The following is a 24,979-nucleotide window of genomic DNA, read 5'->3' on the forward strand; positions in this document are numbered from 1 at the left end:
TCCTGGGGCTTCAGAAACACACAAATGGAAAGTCAATAAAACGTCAAGCAATCCGGCGGCGGATAAAAGCGACGGAACCACCGGCGGAAAACTCCGGAAGCTTCTGCGGCTGGAGCTCTTCCGCAGAGGAACGAGGGGGGCGTGGCCTCAAATCAGTTAACGGCTGAATTCCACACCGGACGTCAGGACGCATTTTAATCAAGCCGGGTTCCAAATGCGGCCAATCAGCTTCACCGGGTCGTGCAATGGAGGCGGAGACCGATGGAGGGTGCTCCAGGGCCAGGCCAGGTGCAGCGCTGGATGCTCTAATCTGCAGGTCAATGACGATCCCAGACCAGCCGAACGGCCCACGCTGTGCCGTCACTCAGTCATGTGCCACCCAGAACAACCTCATTTCAGAGCTGAAATGGTGTCTCTTTTTCTTCCTCCACCACCCCCCCCCTCCACAAAGTGGTGTTTGGGTAGTGTGCGTACGCCATCCATCAAAACATTTCGAGAGCAGGCGACCGTGGAAACTTCTGACTTGCGTTGACGCGCAACACCGCCTGACACACTTTGATTTGACCTTCTGCACAAGGGGGGGGGGGGCTGGGGGGGGACATGCTGACTGACTTCACTGCTGGGAACACTTCCTTGTTGACACGCTGCCCCTCATACTCAGTGTTCAACCAACCAAAACGCAATTTCCCCCCCCCTCACCCCCCTCCCCTCCAATGAACTCCAATCAAACAATAAAAAATCCTGCGCCATTTCCACACACGCCCAGGGCTTTGCTGGTACTTTTCCACCCCGTCGTGTGGTTGCACTTCAGCGCGGTTTCTGAATGGGCAGACACCTCCCCATGGGAATGTTTGCCTGGGCCTTGTTGACTGTAGGCCAGGGGTGTCAAATCCCTGGAGGACCGCAATGTCCACAGGTGTCTGTGGTTTCCTTTCAACCGCCAGCCAACTGAGGCCTTGAGAACGAGGTGTACGGATTCTTTAGCCAATCAAAGGCTTAGATTAATCACTCGCGCCGAAATGCACTGAAGTGCCGGCGGACGCCGCAGCGCTCCAGGACTGGAGTTTGACACCCGCGCTGCACACTGGGCCTGGGCACCTGGCAGAATGACCCAGCCATTGTGTTCAGCTTTAGTTCAGGCTTAAGGATGAATTACATTACATTACATTACATTACAGGCATTTAGCAGACACTTTTATCCAGAGCGACTTACACAACTTTTACATTGCATTTACATCGCATCCAATAATGCTGGTTAAGAACCTTGTCAAGGGTACAATGGCAGTGTGCTACTGGGATCGAGCCTGTGTCGAACCCCTGACCTTTTTAGACCAACTCCTTACCCATTATACTACACTGCCGCCCAAGCACTGGTACTGTTAGTCATTTGGTTCAGCTTTAGTTCAGGCTTAAGGAAGCGCTGGTACTGGTACAAATCTGGAGGGGGGGGGGGGAACTATATGTTGGAATAAAGTACAGTTTTGGCCTAAGTCACATAGCAGCAAAAAAAAAAAAAAAACGAAGATGGAGGCCGAGTTCACGGTGAACTTTCCGTGCTTGGCTGGATAATGTTCAAGTTAATCGCTCAATTGAGATGAAGAAGGAGCTGTTCCTCACAGTCACACATCGAATGACCCCCCGCCTCGCCGCAGCGCAAAGGCAGCGGAGGAGAGAGCCGTTTGATTTGGGGAAACGGGAAACCGCGTTTCCAAGATCACACACAGAGGGGGGGGGCGTTTCCTGATGGCACCATTATACCGCGGCTCCCTTTAACCACAGCCAGGTAAAATGGAAATTGAGAACTGTTGCGTTCTTTACAACTAAATATTAGGCGCCTATGTTTCATCCCTCATCCAAATGACCAAGATATAATGTTATACTTAATGAATCTGATGTACTGAGTTATTCCAACATGATGGCATTGAGTGAGTGATAATGTTGAATCAGTGATCTACTGTGTAAATGCAATGATTTGACCCGAAAACTGGCAGCATCTAGGTCGGAAACCCTCTCCCACCGCCACGGACATCTCGTATGTCTGTCTGTCCGTCCGTCCGTCCGTCTGTCTAACCCCCGAGCGAGTGGCGGTGAGCTGAACCGGTCTGACCCGGTTGGGGAGGGTCTGCGTGGGCGGAGCAGCGTGGGTCCTCCCCTCTCTCCCGGAACCTCCAGCGTCGGCCGGTCGGCGGCGTCTGCCGGCGGTCCCGCAGCGGGCAGGAGAGGCAGCCGGCCTGTAAAACAAGCAGAGGATTCACTGCTTCAGCGTGGTGTTCCCATCATGCTTTACTTCCTGCCCCGAATTTGGACTCGCCAGGTAAGCCCCCGCAGTGCGGGAGGCCTGCAGACAATGGAGGGGGGGGGGGGTGCTCTAGTACCCCCACCCCTGAGACCGCAACTACTTAACACAACACGAGCCTCCCGGTAAAGACAGGAGCGCTAGGATGACCCCAGAGTGGCGTCGCTCCCCCGTGCTAACCGCTAGCCTGCGCAGGTCTCCTTTCTGCAAGGGGCTAATCCGGCGGTAACCTGACCGCCACCTCGGGGCCGGGCCAGTTCAGTTCCAACCCGGCTCCCCCCCCGGGCCAGATGAGACGGGGGGGTCGCGGGCCCAGCTGGCCGACGGCGCAGACTTGGCGGTATCCCGCGATGTCTCGGGTTCAGTAAAAGCACTTCACTGAATCAAAAAGGCCGCCAGTGTGCCGGTAATGGAGGGGGACAACTGATGCTGGTTAGTCCCCTCTACCTTTATAATATATTCTTACATTTGCACAAGGACATACCCTTCATCCATGATCAAATACTCAAACTCACAATGCAGCTTCACAACCCACAAAGCACACACACGTACACACACGTACACACACGCACACTCAGACACGCCCCTTTGGACCCTGACACACAAACACAAAACAACTTCAGAGACATCCCAACACAAACATACACCTACTATGTCAATAAAGTGTGGACGGCTTAGCATTACTCATTAGCTTGGGCGACACCCTTTTGTTGAGCCTCCCAAAAGCTTTCAAATTCACCCATTAGCCAACCTGCTTGCACAGCTGGGCAAGAACTGAACACACTGAGGATGGATGCAGGGCAGAAAGGTGGGTCATCTTTAGTCTCTGTGCTCCTTAATGATTAACACTGCAAGGTGTGAGATCGCAAACGTGCAATCAGAATGTTCTTAACTGAACATTCTAAACGCTGATGTCACAATGGAGTTCTAGAACCCTGGGGGGAAAAAAAGAACATTCAAAAAAACCTGCTCCTCAAAGGGTTAAACCACAGAAAGGAGGCACTTGTGTTTGCGTCCATTTCTCGTTGAGAATGATGATAACCGTTATCTGAATTTAGCACGGCGGCGCTCAGGCAAAGGGCTGCGTTGCGTTGCATTGCATAACATCGCATTTCATCACGTAACGTTAGCGCATCACGCGTAGCGACTCACGGAAACGCCAGCCCAGCACGCACAGGGGTTCCGAACCTCGCAGCCGCGCGCAATTACCGCGTCCCCTTCGTTAAGCCCCGCCCCACGCCAGCGCGGGCGAAGAAGCCCGTTCGCTCCGTACCGAACGATGGCGGCAGCGTTTCGAAATCCCACACCTTTGGCATTGCAAGGATTTCGTTGGTGGCGTTCCAGGCGGGAGGCAATTAAACCACCGCCCCCCCCGCCCCCGCCACCCCCCCCTCTCCACCGCCCCGTGACAAAGAATTTATTTTGTGTAACAAGTGGCCTCGGGCATGTTCTGTGCGCTCCTCCTCACTCAGTTTACTGAAAACACCAGTCATACAATAGTCATTTCGGGACATTGTGTGATGGTCGATCGGTGCTGTAAATAAGGTAGCCTGCATCACACGAGTTTCAGCATAATCTGGGGCAACACTTGAAGTCTGCTGGGGTGAGGGCATAATGCCCCCTATCCACATTGATACCCACTCACTATGCGCTGGGGTGGTGCGGTTCACCTAAAATGGGGACGGGGGATGGGGGATGGGTATGGTGTCACAGCCAGCAGACGCTCACATAGGTGTTACAGCTAGCGGTTAGCCACGCTATCAACAGGCCTGCATTGCTACAGTGCGCCTTAAAGCCTCCAGCATAGCTCTGTGAGAAGACAGCATTACAGGTAGCACACGGGTAGCACACGGGTAGCACACAGGTATTTGGGCACTGCCTCTGCATAGCTCCAGAAGGGAAAGTGCGTGCAGAAAAACTTTTTGTAAAGTCTTTCTTTATGCAATATATTTAGACAACGTGCCCTCATACATACTTTAGCCTTGCTCGACCCTGGTTGCGACAAGAATCAAACAAGTAGGCTATATTTAACCATTTAAGGTGTAAGAATTTTGACAAACATTCCAAAAAATCCACTCTTCAAAGGGTTCATACTATCTTCTTTGAACACTTCAGTAAACTTTTTTTTTTTTTTTTTGTGAAAAAATCTTTACCAGGAGGAAAATACACGCCTGCATCTTGAATATTTTATTCGGGATAATTCAGTCAGCCATTCCCCCCCCCCATGTTTTAAATGCACATTACCATCACATCAATGAACAGCTTTTTGATGATGATTAATACCGCCCGGATGCGAGGGCACATCGCGTCCGCTCGGCGCCAGCAGCGTCATCCACAGCACGCGTGACACAGACGGCCGGCCGACCGCCCGCCCGCCCGCCCGCCCGGCCTGTTCGTGACGCACGGCGGGAAGCTGTCCGTCAGGAGGTGACCGACGACCCGTGCGACGGAAGAAGAGTCAGACCCGACGAGCGCTCGCGCGGGGCAGGTGGATTATGGGATATCCCTGCCGTTACGCAACGTCTTTTCCAGACGGTAATTGGAACAGAGCCCTGGGAGCCAGGCCCAAACCCGTTACCCAGGGAGACGCTGCTCGCCCCCAAACAGACCCCACCGTGGGGGGGGGGTCACTTTTCTCTGGGGTTGATTTAAGAAAAAAAATTTTATTTTCGGCCCCAAGTTGCTTTACATTTAAAATTCATCCATCCATCCAACTATTATCTATACCCGCTTATCCTGGGCGGGGTTGCTGGAGCCTATCCCAGTGTGCATTGGGTGAGAGGCAGGAATACACCCATACCGCCAATCTATCGCAGGGCACGCACGTCATTTTGAATTCAGTCAAAGTTTACTTATTTTATTTCCTCTACAGATGACCTTTAAGTCCTGTGCTACTGCAGTAACACCCTTCTCTGTGAGGTCCGGCCTAGTAACAGAAAATGGAACCAAAGCCAGAGGTTAAGTTGGCAGTCCCTGCCACTATTGTGGTGACACACCACCACTCAGCGCTTTGCTTGGTTTCCGGTATCCCAAAACAGACCGTAAATTACAGATATAGCTCAGCTCAGCTCTCATCATACTGCGCGAGCTCAAAGACGAAGCGGGAATCGGAGCAACGGGAACGTCGGGAATGCCACAGGCGACCGGAGCAGGCTCGGCGCGCGACTCCTCGTCCGAGCAGAACAACGGGAACCGCGCCGACTGCCGCTCGCGCTCTAACTACGGAATGAAAAGCAGACGTGCGGAATCCCTCTGAAGTGCCAGCCGGAAAAGCCCACACCGAACCAAAGCTGCACAGGTTCCATGGTGTCACCCCCCTCCCCCAAACTGGCTGTCCTGTTCTCCTGCTATCAGCTGTGACAGAGCACAAAGGCTTTTGATGCGCGTGCTTCAGACAAACCCGGTCCTCTGTGTCTTATGAGATATGTCTGACAGTGTCCGACAAATCTGATGATGCTAATCGAATGAACAGGACTGCGCATAAGATTTACAAACCAGCCAGCGTTCGTTGTCTCATACACCTGGGATACGCACAAAAACCAAGGACTGCACACGCGTCATAAATCCCATGTTGGTTTTTCATAGGAACATTTTTAAGAAAAAAAGTATGAATAATTTCTGTGGAAAGTTTTGTGAACGAGGCCCATTGAGTGCAGATCGTTCCTGAATGTAGGCCCCCGTTTCAGAATTACCCGTTATCTCATGTACATAACTCTCCTCCAGATAGCGAGGTCAAGTACCGAACTTTGCCCTCCGTTCCCACTCCCTGCTGATCTGCATTTCTCTGCAACCGAGGAATACCTGGAGTCACATTTATATGACCTTTACTTCACACTTAACATGTACCGTAAATCCAATTAGTTACTAATTCACTCGACACATGATTTTTAACTGGAAAATTTTCTTCCTCTCCCCCCTCCCCCTCCCTCGATGCACCAAGGACACTGTGCTTATGGGGGAGATTAAAATCTTCAGCACTTTCAACCAAAATCCTATCCCAGGTTTTTTTTTTTTTTGTTTTTTACTGAGAGAATCAACTTAGGCACATTTCCAGCCTTGTACACCATAATCTAATACAAGTGAGAGAAATCCCCATTCACTTCAGAATGAACAGGTACAGTCAGGGAACAGGACAGGCGGCTGAAGATCTGGTGTTCTTTATACCATCTTGGACATGCATGGAAGACGCACATGTGATTGGACCGCCCCCCCCCCCGTACAGCACCCAGCACCTACTCTAAAGCCACGCCCACAAACAGGCAAACGTACACACAGCGGGACGCAAGACCAGAGGTCCTTGCCTGCCACGTGAGCCACACAAAACAGACAGGCAGACGCAGGCAATCACAAGACAGATCCAGGTCACGTGACCAGCAAGTTCACCAACCAGTGCCTACACAATCTCTGAATGACACCCTCAAGTTTTCTGTTTTACAAGATCCCCATATCTACTAAAGCATTTATAGAATGCAGCTATACAGTTGCGATAAGGTCCCCTTTGATCTTGTACTTTCTGTCCTTTTACCCTATCGCACACGTGTTGGCTGACACTGCACTAAAAGATTAAACTTTCCGAATTGGAACCCAAGGTCATTTCAAACTTGTGGGTGGGTAAAAAAAAAAAAATGCACAGCAAGATTTAGCAAGAAATGCATGTGGGCAGCTTTCAATGCGCATTCAGTAAGTTTCCATTTTTGTGCGTATCTGCAAACATTTTCCATTGAAAAGCAATAAAAATCAATACTTCCACAAAGTCAACAAGCTGTGGAACACTTTGTTAGGCCCATTCAATGATGCCATTATTTGTCTGTACTACACACACCTTGCTTGCTTTCAACTAACAAGCACAGAAGTATTTTCAGGAGACACAGTGTGTTCCCCCTCCATGCAAATTGGAACACCAAACATTCCGTCATGTCATTTATTTAGCAAAATTGCTGCTCTTGGTGCAGAAGTTCTGATTAACATTCAAACAGGACATTCCCTTTAACTCTACTATAACAGGCTTTATGAATAAAACATGCCTGTACCCTTTGAACACTGCGTTGAAAAATGCCTTGGCCTTTGCTATGTGAGAGGAACACTCGTGTTCCAGGTGCTAACCAGCATGTTGGTGTACTGCACTACCAGGAATCACAAGCGTCTTGTGTGTTGATAATGGTTCCACCTGGCACCTTATCACTGGAAGCCTGCTGACCTCAACGTAGCCATATACAACAGAAATACGGGTGGGCCAGTGGAACCCAGCGGCCTCACACATCTCTGACAGACCTAGCGGGAAAGGGACGACCAGAAGACTGGGGCGTATATGGACGTATACTTGTGTATGTGTGCGTCTGTAGGCCCAGTATCCATGTGTGCGTGAGTACGGGCATATAACCAAACTGCAAAAGAAAAAAAGAACTTAACGTCCACAAATATATCACTGCAACCTGCTTTTACCGCTTTTGGCTATATAGCGTTGGAAATACAGCCTTTGTTTTGCTTGGCAACAAAGTATTTTTTACATTTCCGGAATGTTTGCTAGCTTGCTCATTTACCGAGCTACTTAATTATCCTATAGCTTGTCCAAGCTAACTATTACGCTCCAGTTAAATTAGCATTACAAACTATCCAGGAAAAACTACAAATACAACTTAGATACGTCTAGTTGATGGGATACGAAACTTAATTTTAAGTTTACAAATAAAGTCCAATGGCAAGCCAATCAGCATTCCGAAGAAAGTAAACCGGATTCTGAGCAGTCTGTGGCTGACGTAGTTCTTAGGTTTATGTAATAACTTAATAAACGAATGTCATGGAAATTGATAGCAAACGTTATATGAAATACAATTAATGTAAGACAGTACCACTGTAGTTTTTAGTAGTTATAATGAAGCCTGTAACAAAAACTTAAGATACTACCTGCAGTGCGAAATGAACGCCGAACGCCAAACACCGGAAGTTGGCAACAGCTGCTGACAATTTAATGTTGGTAGTCGCCTGGGTGAGTTACTGATTGTCAGAAAAAAGTCATATTATAAGTCAATATTTTTTATGGAAGATGGACATAACTGTTCTGGTGCAAGTTATGCATAAGTCTTCAGAGGGCTGGTAAGAAGATGCTAATTTAAGTGACTGAATATAGCCCACAGAAGTTAGAGTGTAAACCCTTGTTAAAGCACATATTTATAACGGAATCTGCATGTGTGAAAGAGCAATACAAATTTACAGAACAGTGCAATAATGTACATGGATTATTGTAGTTTTAAACGGGATAATATCGATTGTCACGATTGTGTTGTGTGTTAATGTGTCAGAAATTCCCACATCTTGTTGTTAGAATTATGCAGCACCACTGGCTGGCTTTTCAGTTTAAAAGTTGATGATAATTTTTTTTTTTTTACCAATAAGAGTAACGGTAAACGTTTTTTCGGCAGCCTTCCCCCTGTAGCAGAGGGATAGCTAGCTCTTTGTCATTCCTTGACAAAAGTCTAGACCGTTTACCTTAGGTGGCCTTTAAATTTAGTAATGTCTTTTTATAAAGCCATTTCTCGTTTCATAGACAAGGTCTAATGCACAGAAGAACTAATGCTAACATATAGAGATTACTCAAACGGGGGAATAAGCCAGTGTCTTAAAATATCTCTTTAATCCATTTTGCCGCGTTTCAGCACCCTCGCTCCAATTTCCCATGCGGTGCTTCGGGAGGCACACATCTGCAGAGGACTGCAGAAGAAAGGCGGGGAGGGAAAAGGCGCGTCTCGGAATTCCCGCCACGTGCCCTCAAATCCTCCCATCCTATGCTAATAACTGTTTCCCAGTTGGTCTGGAAAGAAGCTACGGTATCTAGAGTCGCTGTTTGATTGGTCTGAATCGCAATGCCTATGCAAATCGTGTTCTATTTCGCTAATGAAACGCAATGCAAAGCCCTCAGACAAGAAATCCTTGCGCGTCTAGTACTATGTTAAAGTAGTGCGCGTAATTTTATTGACATATTAACATACTAATATTTTATAAAAACGTATCTACCATTCATGTGGATTTAAAACGCCTAATCCTCGATAATCCTTGTCGACCGTATATGCATTTTCAGTAAAGTTCTGGTAAAGGTTATACCTAGTTGGCAAGGCGGAGGAATATATCCACCCCTCCACGCGTCAAAATATTGCCGTTAAGTAGGGGCGACCTCACGAGCGAAAGCCCAGACAACCGAGAACGGGGTTGCGCATGTATCTACCATACTGTAAACTGATTGTTAGTTTAGCTTCTGCTTTATTTTAATGTTAATTTGCAAACGTCCTGTTTTTTAAATCAGGATTATTTTGGACAGAATTTGTTTGTGCAGTTCCTATACTTGGTACTGGGAAATATTTTTACGGATTTTTTTTTCTTTTTGGACCTGGATCTACAGTAACTATATCAACGTTCGTGCCAGACTTGCGGTGGATTTAGCGCACTGGATTGACCCAATCAGCTTGCTAGCAGGCAGCGAGCTCATTTATCTGAACCCTTTTCCTTTCCCCGGATTTGGATCATAAACTACCGATCATTGGACTTTTCGTTGTTTTGAATACGTCTTAATATGCTGTTCGGCTCATTTTCCCATATTTACAGCCCGACGACTATGGATCACTTGCCGGTGAAAATACAGCTTCAGCCAGGTATGGAGGGTTTTCCATAAAAGTTAACAAGACATTACACTTAGCGAACTACTGACCGACTGTACGATGTACAGTGTAACGCTAAACAGTATGCAGCAGCATTTAATCTCACCCAATAGATCGAATGAGCAACTGAATTCCCCTAATTTGCGATGCATCTTTGCATGGACCGCCGAAGATCAGTGTGCCAGTGCACGGTCTTATTCCGTGACTTGACCTTAAAAACCTGAAGCCATTTTGATGCTTGCTAGCCAGGGGTCTTGATTAAAACTGTGTTATGTATCTTGTTCTAATCTTGCGGGGGTTTTTTTATTTACAGTAAAAGTGGAGAAGGAGCCATTTGACAAGGTTTATCAGTTTGGATCCGTATTGGGCAGTGGTGGATTTGGAATTGTGTACGCCGGTAGTCGCATTTCGGACGGGTTGCCGGTAAGGGACCCCTCTCTTTATTTCGAATACAGTGATGATCTGAGCACGTGGGCGCTATGCCACAAAAAATGCATTTTGAATAGCTGGACATTTTCCTCTATTTATTTTATTCTGTTTCTTTCAGGTCGCCATTAAACATGTGGCCAAGGAGAGGGTGAACGAGTGGGGCACGATTGTAAGTAAAGAGACGAATTTACCATTTTACGCCGTTTTTATGTAACGTTAATGTAACCTAGCTACAGATACCATTTTAAGTGCATTTGTTAGTTAGCTTGTCCGTTTCGATCATATGTGGCTAATGAACGCAATATGGGTTTTTCCCCTAGAATGGCGCTATGGTTCCTTTGGAGATCCTGTTGATGAAGAAAGTGGGTTCCACGTTTCGAGGCGTGATAAAGCTCCTGGATTGGTACGAGAGGCCAGACGGCTGGCTCCTCGTCATGGAGAGGCCCGAGCTGGTCAAGGATTTGTTTGACTTCATCACCGAGAAGGGCGCGTTGGACGAAGAGACGGCGCGGGGGTTCTTCCGACAGGTCCTGGAAGCCGTCCGGCACTGCTACAGCTGCGGAGTGGTCCACAGAGATATCAAGGACGAAAACCTCCTAGTGGACCTACGCAGCGGAGACCTCAAGCTCATTGACTTTGGTTCGGGGGCGATTCTCAAGGACACCGTGTATACAGATTTCGACGGTACGCGCACTGCTGGATTTTCGTTTCATTGCGTAAATCATATACCGAGAAATCGCAGATTATACAGCGAGTGCAGTAGAAACAGGGAAATTGGCGAATGCTTGGCGTTAGTTAAAATGCATTAAAATCCTGTGCTTTTCTTCCAAGTTTTTTTAAACTAGACACCTGGCTATTAGCAACTGCAAACGTTGCACTATTTTTAGGACAGTATCGAAGTGCATTGGTAGTGATGGATAAGGATGGTTAAGTTTGAATCGCCAAATATGGTGGCTCAGCGATATGGATGTTCCGCTCCTCTGAGGTATCCCCAGAACTGTGATGCAGCAACATCTTCGCGATGACCTTAAATGTTGTTCCGTATAATTTAACCCTTCCGTTGCGAACGTTTGTACGGAATACAAAATGTGCTAGGACTTTACGTGCCCTATGGGCTTATGTTGGGGGAAAATAGCCGAATGGGTTCAGTATGAAAATACGTGTTTTACTGGGTTAGATAGTAAAACGTTGTTCGCAAGTGTGTTTTTAGATTGTCATATGAGTCTCGCATATATGCAGATCATGCTACGCAAGCACCTTCCCCCCGCATCCATTTTAGTACTGTGGAAATACTCAGCTGACACTTCACATCTGTTTGTTGTGAAACCTGAGCACGCAGTCCACGTGATGCGCACGTCACAGATTCGTGTTTTTGTTTGGTATCCAAGATACTCGTGCCCTTGGAGAAGGGGCGGGGCGGGGCTGGGGGGGGGGGTGTCACGCAGCTTTTATTTCCCTCTGGCTGGGGGAAGAGACTGGGCTTTGTTTAAACAGAGGAGCGGGTTTAAAGGTTATTCTCATATAAGGACTGAAAGTGAGTTTTCAGTCTGGCGCCCTAAAATAGCCGTTGAAACTCAGCAGCGAAGTACGTTTTGCCCTTCCTGGTTCTTCCTGGACTTTATTTTTGGTTCGCTGGCTGTTTTTCATAATCCGCTGACCAGGGTTATGTCGGGGGGGGATGCGGGAGTCTGGTCTGATCCTGGGCCAAAAACGGCTCTGTTACAAAAATGTCCAATAACAAAAGAGTGCGAAACCTCATCAGGCTTCAGAGAACGAGGTTTTCCGCGCTTAAAAGCATTGTGTAGGGGACTATGGCGGTAATGCAGCACTGTAACACCGTAGCATCACGACTAATGTCTGTTTGTTCGTTTTTCCCCCTCCTTTCCACATTTGATCTTGCGTGCAGGCACGAGAGTGTACAGTCCTCCGGAGTGGATCCGCTACCATAGATACCACGGGCGCTCGGCAACAGTGTGGTCGCTCGGCGTGCTGCTGTTCGACATGGTCTGCGGGGACATCCCCTTCGAGCAGGACGAGGAGATCCTGCGCGGGAGCCTCTGCTTCCGGGGGAGCGTCTCTGCAGGTGCGCATCCCCAAAAAAACGTGGGGCCGCCCCCCCCACCCCCCCTCCCCCCCTGGCCGCCGTGTTCTGCGACGTAGCGTTGTGGACGTAGCATAACCCCCGCTCTCTCTGTCTGTCCCTCCTCCTCAGAGTGCCAGAAGCTGATCAAGTGGTGCCTGTCCCAGCGGCCTTCGGACCGGCCCACGCTGGAGCAGGTCTTCGACCACCCGTGGATGCACTCGAGCGCCACCGCCAAGACGGACGACCGCGACGCCATCCGGCTGCGCGCCATCGACGCCGGCGCATCCAGCACCAGCTCCAGCAAGGAGAGCCTCTGAGACCCCCACCCTGTCGGGGTGGTGGGCGGGGCTCACGGTCCTCACGTTCACACTGGGCTGCTAGGACATTCACCTTCCTGTCACATGTACCCTCCCCCCTCTATTTTTCAGTTTTTTGAAACAGAATGTCCCCCCCCTCTCCCTCTCAAATAAGTCCTTTTATTGTTTTTGTACTTTCGTTTCCTCATGGGGAACAGTAGTGTTTGGGTGGTCTTAGCCAGCATTTGTTCATTTTGTATTTAATTTTTGTTTTTTAATTTGTTACACAGATGGTCTAAGAGTCTAGAGACCCTTCCATCCAGACATGCTGGCTGCTCTTATAGAGCGCGGACAACTTTTATTTGCGTTTGTAATTTTGTCCGGTTTTCGTTTTGAGTGCCTTTTTGAAAGCTGCTTTTGTGGGATTTTGTCTCTTTTTTTTTTTTTTTGCCAGATATTAGTGTTTGTAATTTGCACACTATGGAGCGGGGGAGGGGTCTCTCCCCTCCATATGCAAATTTACAAGCCCGAAGTGGGATTATTGGAGGGGAGGGGGGCAGGGCAGGGTCATACAGTTTGTGGAGTACTTGAAACACACCCTCACTGCCTCTTATTTTGCTGCTCACTCACTTCAGTCTGAACTGGCTTTTCAAATGGGACCCTTTATTTATTTAATTTTAATGTTGTACGTGTATACCTTTTTGTACTTTATCTGAATGTGTACTGAAGACGGCCCTGCCCCTGTATCTTAACGTAGGGGTGTTTGTGCCCCAGGAGTCCCGCGCTTTTATTTTGCTTTTTTCCTCCCCTTTCCCCCATTTTATTCTTCTCACGATGTGTCTCTTGTCCAGGCTTCTCCTGGCTTGGGCTGTGAAAATGCACGATCAATGCAATATTCATAGACTCAGTTATGTTTCGTTTATTTTGTTTTTTTTAATACAAATATTGTATAATATATTTCTGCTCATTCCCCTCCCCCCCCCAGTATATTTATTTGTATTATGTAGACATTCCACACTTTTGTGGTTATTTATTTATTTATTTTTTGTCTCTGCTCAAACGAGAAAAGAAATTCCCAAGATCACTCCTCTTTTATATGGCCTTTTGGTTGCATTCCTGAAAGGGGGAAACCATTTAATTTGACCTGTTAACTTTGAAAATGTACAAAAGCTGTTGTTTTGTATGAAAGTTCAGGTTTACATTGATTGTTTAAAAAAAAAAAAAAAAAAAAAAACAGTTAAGAGTTTGAAAGTTTCGTTATCCTTTGCAGAGTCTGGGATAGTTGCATCTAAAAAAAAAAAAAATCAAGCAATGTTGTTTGGATAAACGGTTAAGTTACTGAACCAGTACGATCTCCTTTTGTTGAATTCCGGAGAGCGAGATTTAATTTGGGAAGAACTTTACCTGTTACTGATGCATTGTGGCCCAATGTTGGAGATGTCTTTTTTTCAGTTTAGTAGTGTGAATTACAATTATGGAGATCCTATTTTTATACAGAAATTTCAATTAAATCATTTTGTTCATAATGTCTGGTGTCCAGTCTGATTGTACTATGGGCATTCAATGATGTAACCACAAGCAGCTGCTTTCATATAAGGTTAACAGGACTGGCCTTTCACATTTTAGAGATAGGATCACACACTCGACTTTGACTGGGTGCTCTATTTAAATGCCCAAATAATTGTATGGTAAGGCTAATTTTCCAGATCTTTTCTTCCTTGCTTACAGATAGAACATGAAAGGAGACTTACTACATTTAGTGACCTTTATGATAATCACTGATCCATCTCTGGAACTATGTTTGACAAAGAGGAAATAACAACGGTCGTGTTTTCTGAACCACAACAGAATAAATTGGGGGCAGGGTGATCCTTCATGAAGAACAATTGTGTATTATTTCCGTAAAACAAAAGATGAAAGTGAACGTTCTTTCAAACTCTTGGTTTCTTTCCAGCTAAGGTCAGGAAAACCCCGCTTTGAGAAATACACATCAAAAAAAAAATGGTGCTAGCATCTGTTTAATTGGATGAAAAGAACTTAATCATATTAAGTTCAGTGGGACAAAAGGAAAATAATTTGAGCTTGAGGGCTTAGTAATATGATCCATTAGATCTCACCGTCCTCCATTTTACTCAAACAGGGCATTACTCGTCTTTACTGTTTGGACATGTGCGACAGCTTTGTGATTTTGATAGTAACCAATGACTTAAGAACAGGAATGCCTTACGAGTAGTTCAAATTTGGTGGGGTAGTGCTGCCCCCTATGGACTGACATGAAACACTTTCACGTCTGCCGCTTGAGCTGTATTAAAGGGAGCCCTTGGCCATTCTTTGAAAAACGCAGAAAATCTATGTCATAATCGCAATCAAGCGGTGCTCCAGAAGGAACCCACGGGGGGGGGGGGGGCGTTGAGCGAGGTGCCCGAAACACACACAGAGACCCGTTGCGCTTGCAGGGCTGATTTTGACGTTTTCCTCTCAGCTATTTTTTTAGGTCTCCCATATCAGTGAATTTTGGGCGTGATGACGCCTCCACAACCAGTAATCTCCCTGTTGGGAGGACCACGTGTTCCAGAGCATCTGCCCGGTAGTCTTGGCGATATCTTAAATTGGCATATGTCCCTTGTCTCGGCTTTGCCACGGTGCTGAATAAGAATTGGAATAAAGTTCCAAGTGGGTCGTCTCTGGGTAGGCGTGACCCTAAACTAGCGCTCCTCTCTAACTTCCTCAAAACTCTTCAACTACCCCGTCACCGGACGCCTACGTGAAAGAGCAAATTTTGACATTTTAACTCCTGCAAACGCACACACGTGACAATGCAAGTGCAGAACGTGTGAAACATCACCTCACTTTTTTTTCTTCTTGCGTTCCTTGCAAAAGAAAGAAATTCAAACGTGATCTCGGATTTCGCTGATTCCCCCTCGGCTAAGTAGCTGGGTCATCTTCTGTGAATTGTCAGCTGTTTCTTCCGAGTGCCATGGGGGAATGGGGCATTGTCTTTGCGCCTGGGGGGGCTTTTCACATGTAAATAACGTACTTAGCTCAATCAAGAGGCCTTCTGTCAATGGGAAGGGGGAACACCCCCTGCTCCTCACCTCAGGGGTGCCCATGAATTCTAAAGCGCTTCATTTTTTCCAATTTTGTCTCATTTACTGGGGCTGTTTCTGATCAATGGCAAGGCTCATCTGTAAACGAAACGCCCATACTCTCAGCTGAATAACTTACACAGCCGAGTAACGGATTCATCAGTGGTAATTTACCTTCATTTTGTACACGGGAGCAAGATTGCCTAGATTTTGATACATTCCACATTATGAAGCTATTGCCATCTTCGTTTAGTCTGACTGAAGTTGAACCAACAATTGATGCAATGCACAATGCCAATAGTGCACAGTGCCAATAGAAGTCGCATCACGGTAAACACCCAAATGACTTAATACGCAGCAATAGAGTTTCACAGTGCTGTCCCTTTTTATCGCACTTGAGCAGGAGATCAGGGTCCTTTTTACAAGCTTGACCCGTCTAGCGTGATAAAGCTAAACAATAGATCCAATTGAATTTCCCATTAAAACATAATCAATACAGGTACAGTGCGGGTCAGTACTCAAGCGGAGTTGATGAAGACAGAATGGTTACGCTGCAATATATAGACGGTGAATGTGCGGGACAGGGAGAGTTCCTCTCAGTGTGCGATTTCGCATTATCGTAAAGTCCAGTGGCCATCACGTCCCTGCCTCTTGATCTGTGATCGTTTGTGTGACCTGTGCACAGATCTCTCACACAAAAAAAGATCTCTTTTTTTCCCTTCAGTTTAGTAGTGTGAATTACAATTATGGAGATCCATAATTTTTATTCGGGAATTTCAATGAAACCATTTTGTACGTAATGCCTGGTGTCCAGTCTGATTGTACTATAGGCGTTAAATCTGCCTGCTTTCATATGAGGTCAGAGCTCTTGCCTCTTACATTTTAGAGAAAGGATCACATACTCAACTTTGACTGGGTGCTCTATTTAAATGTCCAAATAATCGCGTGGTAAGGCTGTTTTTTTCTTCCTTGCTTACAGCTAGAACATGAAAGGAAACTTACTACATTGACCTTTATAAAAAACCACTGATCCATCGTTGAAGCTCAGTTTGACAAAAAGCAAATAACAACAGTCGCGTTTTCTGAACCAGAACGGAATAAATTGGGGGTGATCCTTCATGAAGGATAATTCATTATTATTTCCGTAAAACAAAAGATGAAAGTGAACACACTTGCCTGCTCTTGGTTTCTTTCCAGCTGAGGTCAGGAAAGCCCCGCTTTAGAGGCTACACATCAAAAAATGGCGCTAGCATCTGTTTAATTGGATGAAAAGAAGTTAATCATATTTAGTTCAGTGGGACAAAAGGAAAGTAATTTGAGCTTGAGGGCTTAGTAATATGATCCATTAGATCTCACCGGCCTCCATTTTACTCAAACAGGGTCTTAAGACTCTTCTTTACCACGCCTGGCCTAGCCTTGGAGTGGCTGGTATAAAACAGAGAATGGATTGATTGATTGATTTGGCCTTGAATTCGGACTGGACTGGCTTGTAGATTGGGTTGATCGTTTCTGAACTTTTATTGAATAAAGATTTGGAAATATTTATTGAATTGAACTGGAGTTGGCTTGGATTTGAATGGATTGAGAAATTGGATTGGATTTTAATAAATAAATTGGTATTTGGTATTTGGATGGGATTCGGTAATTGTATTTTGAAATTTTAGAGCAGATGAAAAGAAAGTCAAAGGGTCAGAAAGTAAAAGTCCTGCCATGTGTTTCTTCCACCCATGATCTCAGCCCAGCTGATTTCACTAATTACTAATCATCTACCTCCTGGCTGAAGAACTGCACTAATGAGCAAATCCAGGCGATTGGAGCGAAACACTGGGGAGGACTTTCTGCTTTCCGGACCTGGATTTTCCACCTCCGCAGGGGAGCCCAGTCCCCCTCGGCCGGGTGACACCTGTCTATGCAGGGCTGCGCGGAGAGTCCTGTCGCTGACACAACGCTGACGAGGCCGGGCAGAAAGGTCCCGCAGGCTGGAGGGGGGGCGCGGGCCCACGTCCTGACTGACGTGACGGAGGAGACCAGATGGGGGGAACGGGGGCGTGTGTCAGACGGGCGCAGATGGGGCGGTGGGCGAAGCGCGGCCGACGCTCGGTTGGAAAGGGAGAGAGAGAGAGAGAGAGAGAGAGGGAGAGAAGGCAAAGCAGTCTTGTGCCTTACCCCCAAACCCCACCCCCACCCCACCAAATTCACACCTGCAATGATGCAGCCAAGTACTTCCACTACTCACCCTAATGTGCACCATTTATACAAGCATTTATGCGTTTCTGTTTGTTAGACTGACAGACCGCAATCTTAGCTTATAGGGTCTGCGCGTGTCGTGTGTTTGAGGGCGCATACGTCCATTAGGACGGATTTCGATGCTGATTGACTGTATTAAGCCGGCCACAGTGTCCCAACGCTAACATTTTCCAGTGCGAATATCAGTCCCCACACATCGTATGACACGATTACTAATTGATGAGAGTGGCAGAGTGGCACTCTGGTGGACGGTTGGCTGAACCATTACCGAGTTCGCTGGAATCGTTCTCTCGAAGGGTTGAGCAAGGAGGGCAATATCTGTTTCTGGATTTCAGACCTGCCCACTTTATTAGCCCCATTATTCCATGGTATGAACACCAGCTGAATGAATGAATGTTCTTGAGCCTGTACGCCTGTATTGTAATCGTGGCGCAATCCACAAATGAATCGGTGTTGGTGTGCATGACTAATTAGTTGATTGAGACAGGATCATTGGCAACAAAATCTTGGAAACACACTGGCCCGCCAGGACTGGATCTGCCCATCAATGCTTTGGCGTTAATGCGGATAGCACCGTGTCGTTTAGAGCGTTATCATGAAGATCAGCTTCAAAAGCTTCCTCGGTAGTTCAAAAGACAACCGAACTCTGAGATCGATCTGAGTGCTGGTGCCGTCGTACTGAAATGCAATCAGCGCAAGAGACCTGCTTCTGCAAAGAAGGGCGAGTGAAAATAAACCCGGTCCCTCTGACACATCGCCTTGTCTCACACAGAGGCTCCGTGAAAGTACAGCACGTTCCGCGAGAATGCCTTGTGCAGACACCGCGCGCGCGTACGGTACGTCTGGTACCACGCAGTCTGCACTTTCTCGTCTGGTAATGAGCGATGCTAATAATAAATACAATCCAGTGCACCTCGCAGCATTCACAGTATGAATATTCTTTTGTGCCATATAATGCGCCGTTTGAAATGCGATTTAGATTACTTCCTCCACGAAATTACACTTTAGCCTATATAGAATACCAAGTAGCTGTACGATTTCTGAAAGTCTGTACCGTGCAGACACTACATGCTTATAATTGCATTTCACTTTCAATATCATTATGAACTCGTCATATACGAAAAAAGAGAATAAAGCTTATTATCAACACCAGATGAGAAGAAAACCTTATATATTGGAGAGTACAATATGCAGAGGATAAAGCCGTTCAGTCGTGGGGTTATGATTAGGAAGACAAGTTTGAATGAGACCTTCCAGTTACACACATCCAAATACAGTATCATAACTGTGTGTGCGCGCGTGTGAGTGTGCGCGTGCGTGCGCGTGTGCGTGTGTGAGCCTGTTGTGAATCAAATATCAGATACAAACACTGAATCTAATACATAAAAAAAGAATAAAATGTCCAGCATTTAGGTTTTTGGGTGCCTTGAAGCTATGGAATGTGGGACCAAATGTTATGAGGTAAGAGTTGGATTAACACTGGGCATTTTACTGTGTGTGCTTATTTTACTGCGTTTGAAGACGCTTACACCGTTTTTTTTCTTTTAACTGGCTAGAAGCCTATGAGAATGACAGGAAATTAATATGCAGTAGCAGTGTTCCTGCAACAGCTTCAGGAGATGCTGAGGATTTGATCTTTAGGGAAGGAGGCATAATCAGTCGCACGCGCAAGTTGTATTGCAGTCTTACCACTGGCCAGAGGCAGATCAGTCCGAAATATTGTACCAGGGTGAGAGCAGCCAGTTTAATTGGAAACAGTGGCAGCCCAGTGCCCAATTAAGCGACTTCATGACGGTGTTTCCATTTCCTAACATAGGCTTGCTTGCACTGGTTCCTAGCTTGCAATTTTCAATGTGTGTGCGTGTGTGTGTGTGTGCGTGTGTGTGTGCCGTGAGTAGCGGGTGGGGGGGGGGGGGGGTCGTAGGGGTGAAGGTCAGAGCACAGAACTGACCTCAGGCTTTGCTAAGGTGGGGGTAGAAATGGGGGAAGGGGGTGCTTTCTACGGACGCAAGCTTCCTCTTGACGGAGGTCGTCCTCTTCCTCGCCAGCGGAGCGCCTCGTTGCCTTCTCGTCGCCAGGGAGGAAACGGCGGTCATGTGATCCCAGGAAATCTGTGCCACCCCACCCCCCACACCCCTACCCCCACCCCCCACAAAGTGGAAATGTGCGTGTTTCTGCCAGGGGTAATGCGTGCTGATTGGTGGAAACCATTTTATCCCAGAGGCAACATCCTCCAACCCCCCCCACCCCCCCATTCATTCACATTCCTGACCCCATTCACAACCGAGCACTGCGCTTTTGCTGCACCATTCAGGGAAAGGGGGCTGCAGTCATTTCATCAGCAGCGATGTCACTGTCCTGCCAATGATTGCCATGAGCTCCATGAATGTCATGCTGTTATCTGCCTAATTTTTCTGGGTGTGTGCTGCGCATGAAGGACCCGGTTTTTGGACGGTGGCATCGCCACGACTACACATTCAGAGACTACAGCAAATGGAGGGCCACACATATTTTGGATTTGCTCAAGAGAATGAAGCATTCCCGGATGATTTAAAAGCTGTGCGAAATTATCTCGGTTGTGGAATTTAAAAGATCTCTTTCTGGTGATGTAGTGACCCATCTGATTGAACAAAAAGTGCTAGAAGTGAGTCAAGCAGATGTTTTAGCCAACGAATGACGCATGAAGGCAGTTTTGGGGGAAAGTGGAAACCTTTAGAGTATTCTAGTTTGTCTTTGAATTCTCTTTGCATACCAGTTACCATGACGTGCTGCTGTAATGTGTCACACAATTTTACCTTTTTTGGATGCCTTTTTACCTTTTCAACTGAAGATGAAAATAAGCTTTCTACTAGACTGGCACTTTAACAAAGACATACCTGCAAAAATGTTGATTAGTGTGCATTGTCTCCGTCAAATAAAAGTTTTAATAAGTAGATAAATAAGTGAATAAGTAAATAAGTGAGTAAATAATGAAATAAAAGGTGATATGTGACGGTCAGTAGGTGCTGCAGTATATGTGTAGTTATTATTTAGCTTCTGCCAACTTGAATCAAGCAGCTATGTGCTGGTGTTGTGGTTAGCTGTTGCTGCAGTATGCTACATGACTTTACCCTTTTTCTCTTTACTTGCTCAGGTACATAATGTACAGGTACATGCATCTTATTTTCTTGTAAACTGGCTCTTTTCTGTAATAAATAAACACATAAACATAATAGATAAGCACATAAATAAACTACATTAGATCTGACCACTGTTCTTAAGAGGGCGAAAAAATAACACAAACTTATATGTAAGTGAAATTTTAGGAAATGTGATGATTGAAAGCTGGTCTGTATAGGCTACCTTGCTGTTTCTGGGTGGAAATGAATGGCTTTATAAGCACCATTTACACTTAGCCTATAAAGATGAACTCCCTCCATTCTCCCGTTTTTACACTGGAAGGTCCGTCCTTGCAAGAGTGAAAAGCCGTCCTTGGCGGTACCGAATTTAATCTTGGACAGGATGTTCTTCAGATGCAAACGATTGGACAGCAGCGTGTGGCAATAAACAGCCATTGTTCTGAATCCACCTCTCGCTGAGGAAGGTTAGCTTGCTGTAATCCTCCTGTGACCCTGTGAGAATGTCATGTGCCTGCTGAGTCATGTGACCACAGACTGCCCCCCCCCCAGGCTTTTCATTGGCTGTGGGCATTGGGTTGATTTAACAAGCCACTGTGCACTTCTTCAGTTCCAATATTCGATTTTGAAAATGTATGTATGTATGTACAGTATGTATGTATGCATATATGTATGCATATACTGTGTGTATTCATGTATGTTTTAATTCTTTCTTAAGGCTTTTTTTAAACTAGTATTTTCTGGGGTCCATTCACATTCTTAACACATGTCCTCTATTGTCCAATCAGAGGAACCGCAATGGAGCGTTCTTCTTTGCAGATTGACCAATCAGAGGAATTTAACAAACTCGACCCAATAGAATAAAGCCCTCCACCTCTGTGAGGAGAGAGAGGATGAAATCCTCTTTTTCATTTCGATATCAATATTGTAATAAAATATTGTTTTATTTAAAAGTAATCATTTCAAAATTTTCTCAGCCTTTGCTAAACTGGGCATGTTTTGGCACTGGCCCGTGGAATGGGGGGGAAATTCAGGGGAAATTTAGATGGGGTGGTTGATGGAAAAGAAAAATATACAAAATATACTGTGGAAGCCAACGGACTCTCGTGTTGCTTTGCTATCAATCAACCCCCCCATCTCTACCCCCCCCCACCCCCCACCCCCACCCCCACCCCCACCCCTTCCCAATCTCTGTATCACATTACAGACAGAAGGCTAAGCCATTCTGAGCATCATTTGAGATCTGAGTCCTTTCAGCTTCAGGGTCGATCGCAAATGTTAAATGGAATAAAACATTACAAACACATGCGTTCCTTACATTATTACATTACATTCGTTTGGCAGGCCTTCAGAGTGGTCTACTAAGCAAGTGCACCTGTATGGACGACTGAACAATGCATTAAAACAGGACCGCTGCGATTAAACAAAAAAAAAAACTCCTGAGTCCTTAAATGCTCTCCCTGTCTCTGCCTTTTGAATTTTCTAAGACTGCTCTGACATGCTGTTCCTCTACACAGTGAAATAATTTCCACCATTTAAAAAGAGAAGGAAAAATAACTTTAGAACATGAACAATTAGGAACATTATGAAAGGTAAGAAATGAAAAGAGAAAAATAATATTTAAAAAATGGTCCTCAAATGACACTTTTATCGTAAAGTTTTTTTTTTGTTATTTCAAATCCACAATAGAGGCACTTTATGTTTCTACTGTTGGAGAGTTCACAAGTTGCTGTCTTGCTCTTCCCTCAGTTTTGATCTTACAAGAGCAAACCAAGGCTAGTGGAATAGATTGCTATGAACGTGAAAATCAAACTAGATAGAATATCCACAAGGAAACAAACAATGCTACTTGTTTTTTTTTTTGTTTTTTTGTTGTTGTTTGCTTTTTGTTCTTTCTACAGAACAGGATGCTGGCAGAGGACCTTTCTGGAGTGGGCACCGCCTGGAGTGAGAGGGAGATTACCCAGAATGCTCAGCGGGGGGGCTCGCCAAGAGGCCACCTGAACGTTGCGCAATGGCATTCGAAGCAGAGAAAACAATCATTAAAATGACACTACAACGGCACAACAATTATTTAGAAACGGTCCTCTTTTAAAGGTTTTTCTGTCATTTACTGACTGTCATCTATTACTATTACAATCTTCAACTAATCACTAATAAATAAACAATGAGTGATCTGCAATGATTACTCATTTATGAGAAATAGCCCTGTACCATACTGCACGGGAAGGCTTGTTTATTTACTGCATGAAAATAGGTTGAGAAATGTTTGTTTTTTTCCTTTGCTCCAGGAGGACCCCCCACATGCACTCACAGGACTCACAGGACTCACAACCCCCCCCCACCCCCTCACCCACCCCCTCCAGAAAGAGGCGGAGTCCTCGCTGTCCTCGTGTTTTCATCACATCTCTCATGCACTGGCCACCGCGGGGAGGGAGTGACTCAGAGGTCATCTCTGCGTCGTGCGTGCGCCAGGACGGCGGGTGATGCTTCAGCCGGAGACGCAGGAATGTGACTGCGGCACGTGCGGCCAATCAGGTGGGGGGGGGCACATGATCGTATTGGCAAAGCAGGTGCCCTTTATCAAAACAGGGTGTCATAACATGAGGCATTCGGGCACTGTACAGCGTGCCAAGATTAGACGCGTAACATGGGTAACATTAATCCCTCAGACGTACAAGCAAGTGTGTCTGTATCAATGCTTGCCTTCTTAAAAAAATATCCTTTCATCCCAGCATAATGTTCTTCTGTCCCTGTGTAATGTTCGATCTGTTACTGCGTAATGTTCTGTCTGTTACTATGTAATGTTATTCCATCCCTGGGTAACGTTCTGTCTGTTATTGCGTAATGTTCTTCCGCCCTGTGTAATACAACATTGCCATGCATCACTCACTCAGTCACTCACTCACTCACCCACGCACACACTCACTCACTCACTCACTCACTCACGCACACACACACACACAAGCGTGCTCCCGTTCGTACGAGCACATAAACACATTCTCTCCTCGTGTCTCATGTCCTGATGTAATTTCCCTCACTGCTTCTTTTACTTAAATAAACGTTGGCCTTGTGTCTGATCTCTGGTGTGCTGAAGTGAGGCTAGCAGAGGCTCCCCAGCTCAACGTGTGGGTAAACAGAGCGAGTGGTTACGGGGGGCCAAGCACGCTGCTGGGGGCCTTGCTGTTGGGTTGGAACAGTGGCTTTTTTGTTGTTGCTGTTAGGGGGTGGGGGGGGGTCCTGCACGTGCTAGGAGATTACCATGCTCCTGCACTGAGGGGGGGTAAAAAAACTCCCACTGTTCTGGGACGAAGGTCAAAGTTTGACTGGGAGGGACTTTATTCGTGAGGGGGATGAACAGACACGGGTTCACTCCTCGTGTTTTACCTCTCCTCCGCAGCCATGTCTCCCTCCCTCCGTTTACACTACGTCTCTGTCTTTCCCTCTTCCTCCCTCTCTCTCCTCCTCCCTCTCTCCCTCCCTTCCTGAGGCTTCGGGCTGTATTGGCCCGACAGAAGCTCCGCTGCGGTGAGGCCGAGGTGTTTTACAGCGCAGGCATGTACGAACCGTTCCTCCGTCAGAGTGGAGTTCGCTCCGGCGCTCGCTCTGACGGGGAGCCAGACGCCTCCCCCCCCCCCACCACCACCGTATCACATGGCCTCCTCTGCGCGTCTATCTGCTCTGCCCCCCCCCCGATCTCGCCGGAACAGAACGTACGCACGGCACCTGCCTTCCCTCCGCGACCAGCTGGAGCTCGTTAGCGCCCTCGCTCGCCCT

At 46.6% G+C, this 24,979-nt stretch overlaps 1 protein-coding gene and 1 long non-coding RNA gene across 3 annotated transcripts; one reads left to right on the forward strand and one right to left on the reverse strand.

The window, feature by feature from the left end:
- Nucleotides 1-1,888: 1,888 nt before the first annotated feature.
- Nucleotides 1,889-8,277, reverse strand: LOC135245567 (uncharacterized). The gene is made up of 2 exons (XR_010327303.1): nucleotides 8,201-8,277; nucleotides 1,889-2,231 (listed from the first exon to the last, which is right to left on the reverse strand). It is a non-coding gene; the product is annotated as an uncharacterized LOC135245567 (long non-coding RNA).
- On the forward strand, nucleotides 7,455-14,279 carry LOC135245565 (serine/threonine-protein kinase pim-3-like). Of its 2 annotated transcripts, none has more exons than XM_064318682.1 (6): nucleotides 7,455-7,620; nucleotides 10,259-10,368; nucleotides 10,493-10,543; nucleotides 10,695-11,058; nucleotides 12,281-12,457; nucleotides 12,587-14,279. In XM_064318682.1, exons 1-6 carry the CDS (start codon nucleotides 7,605-7,607, stop codon nucleotides 12,772-12,774), a joined length of 906 nt encoding a protein of 301 aa, XP_064174752.1. In that variant the 5' UTR covers nucleotides 7,455-7,604; the 3' UTR covers nucleotides 12,775-14,279. The 2 variants fall into 2 exon arrangements, with proteins under 2 accessions (XP_064174752.1, XP_064174751.1); XM_064318681.1 differs by lacking the exon at nucleotides 7,455-7,620 and adding an exon at nucleotides 9,327-9,939.
- Nucleotides 14,280-24,979: the final 10,700 nt, after the last annotated feature.

This window comes from Anguilla rostrata, chromosome 19, assembly GCF_018555375.3.
Source record: "Anguilla rostrata isolate EN2019 chromosome 19, ASM1855537v3, whole genome shotgun sequence".
Classification (NCBI taxonomy): domain Eukaryota; kingdom Metazoa; phylum Chordata; class Actinopteri; order Anguilliformes; family Anguillidae; genus Anguilla; species Anguilla rostrata.

What these genes read in the sequence shown, in the direction of transcription:
- LOC135245565 (XM_064318681.1), top strand. Translation starts at nt 9,861, where the DNA reads ATGCTGTTCGGCTCATTTTCCCATATTTACAGCCCGACGACTATGGAT. An exon ending in TGAACGAGTGGGGCACGATT is followed by an intron (nt 10,544 to 10,694) that starts GTAAGTAAAGAG and finishes TTTTTCCCCTAG; the next exon opens with AATGGCGCTATGGTTCCTTT. An exon ending in CGTGTATACAGATTTCGACG is followed by an intron (nt 11,059 to 12,280) that starts GTACGCGCACTG and finishes TCTTGCGTGCAG; the next exon opens with GCACGAGAGTGTACAGTCCT.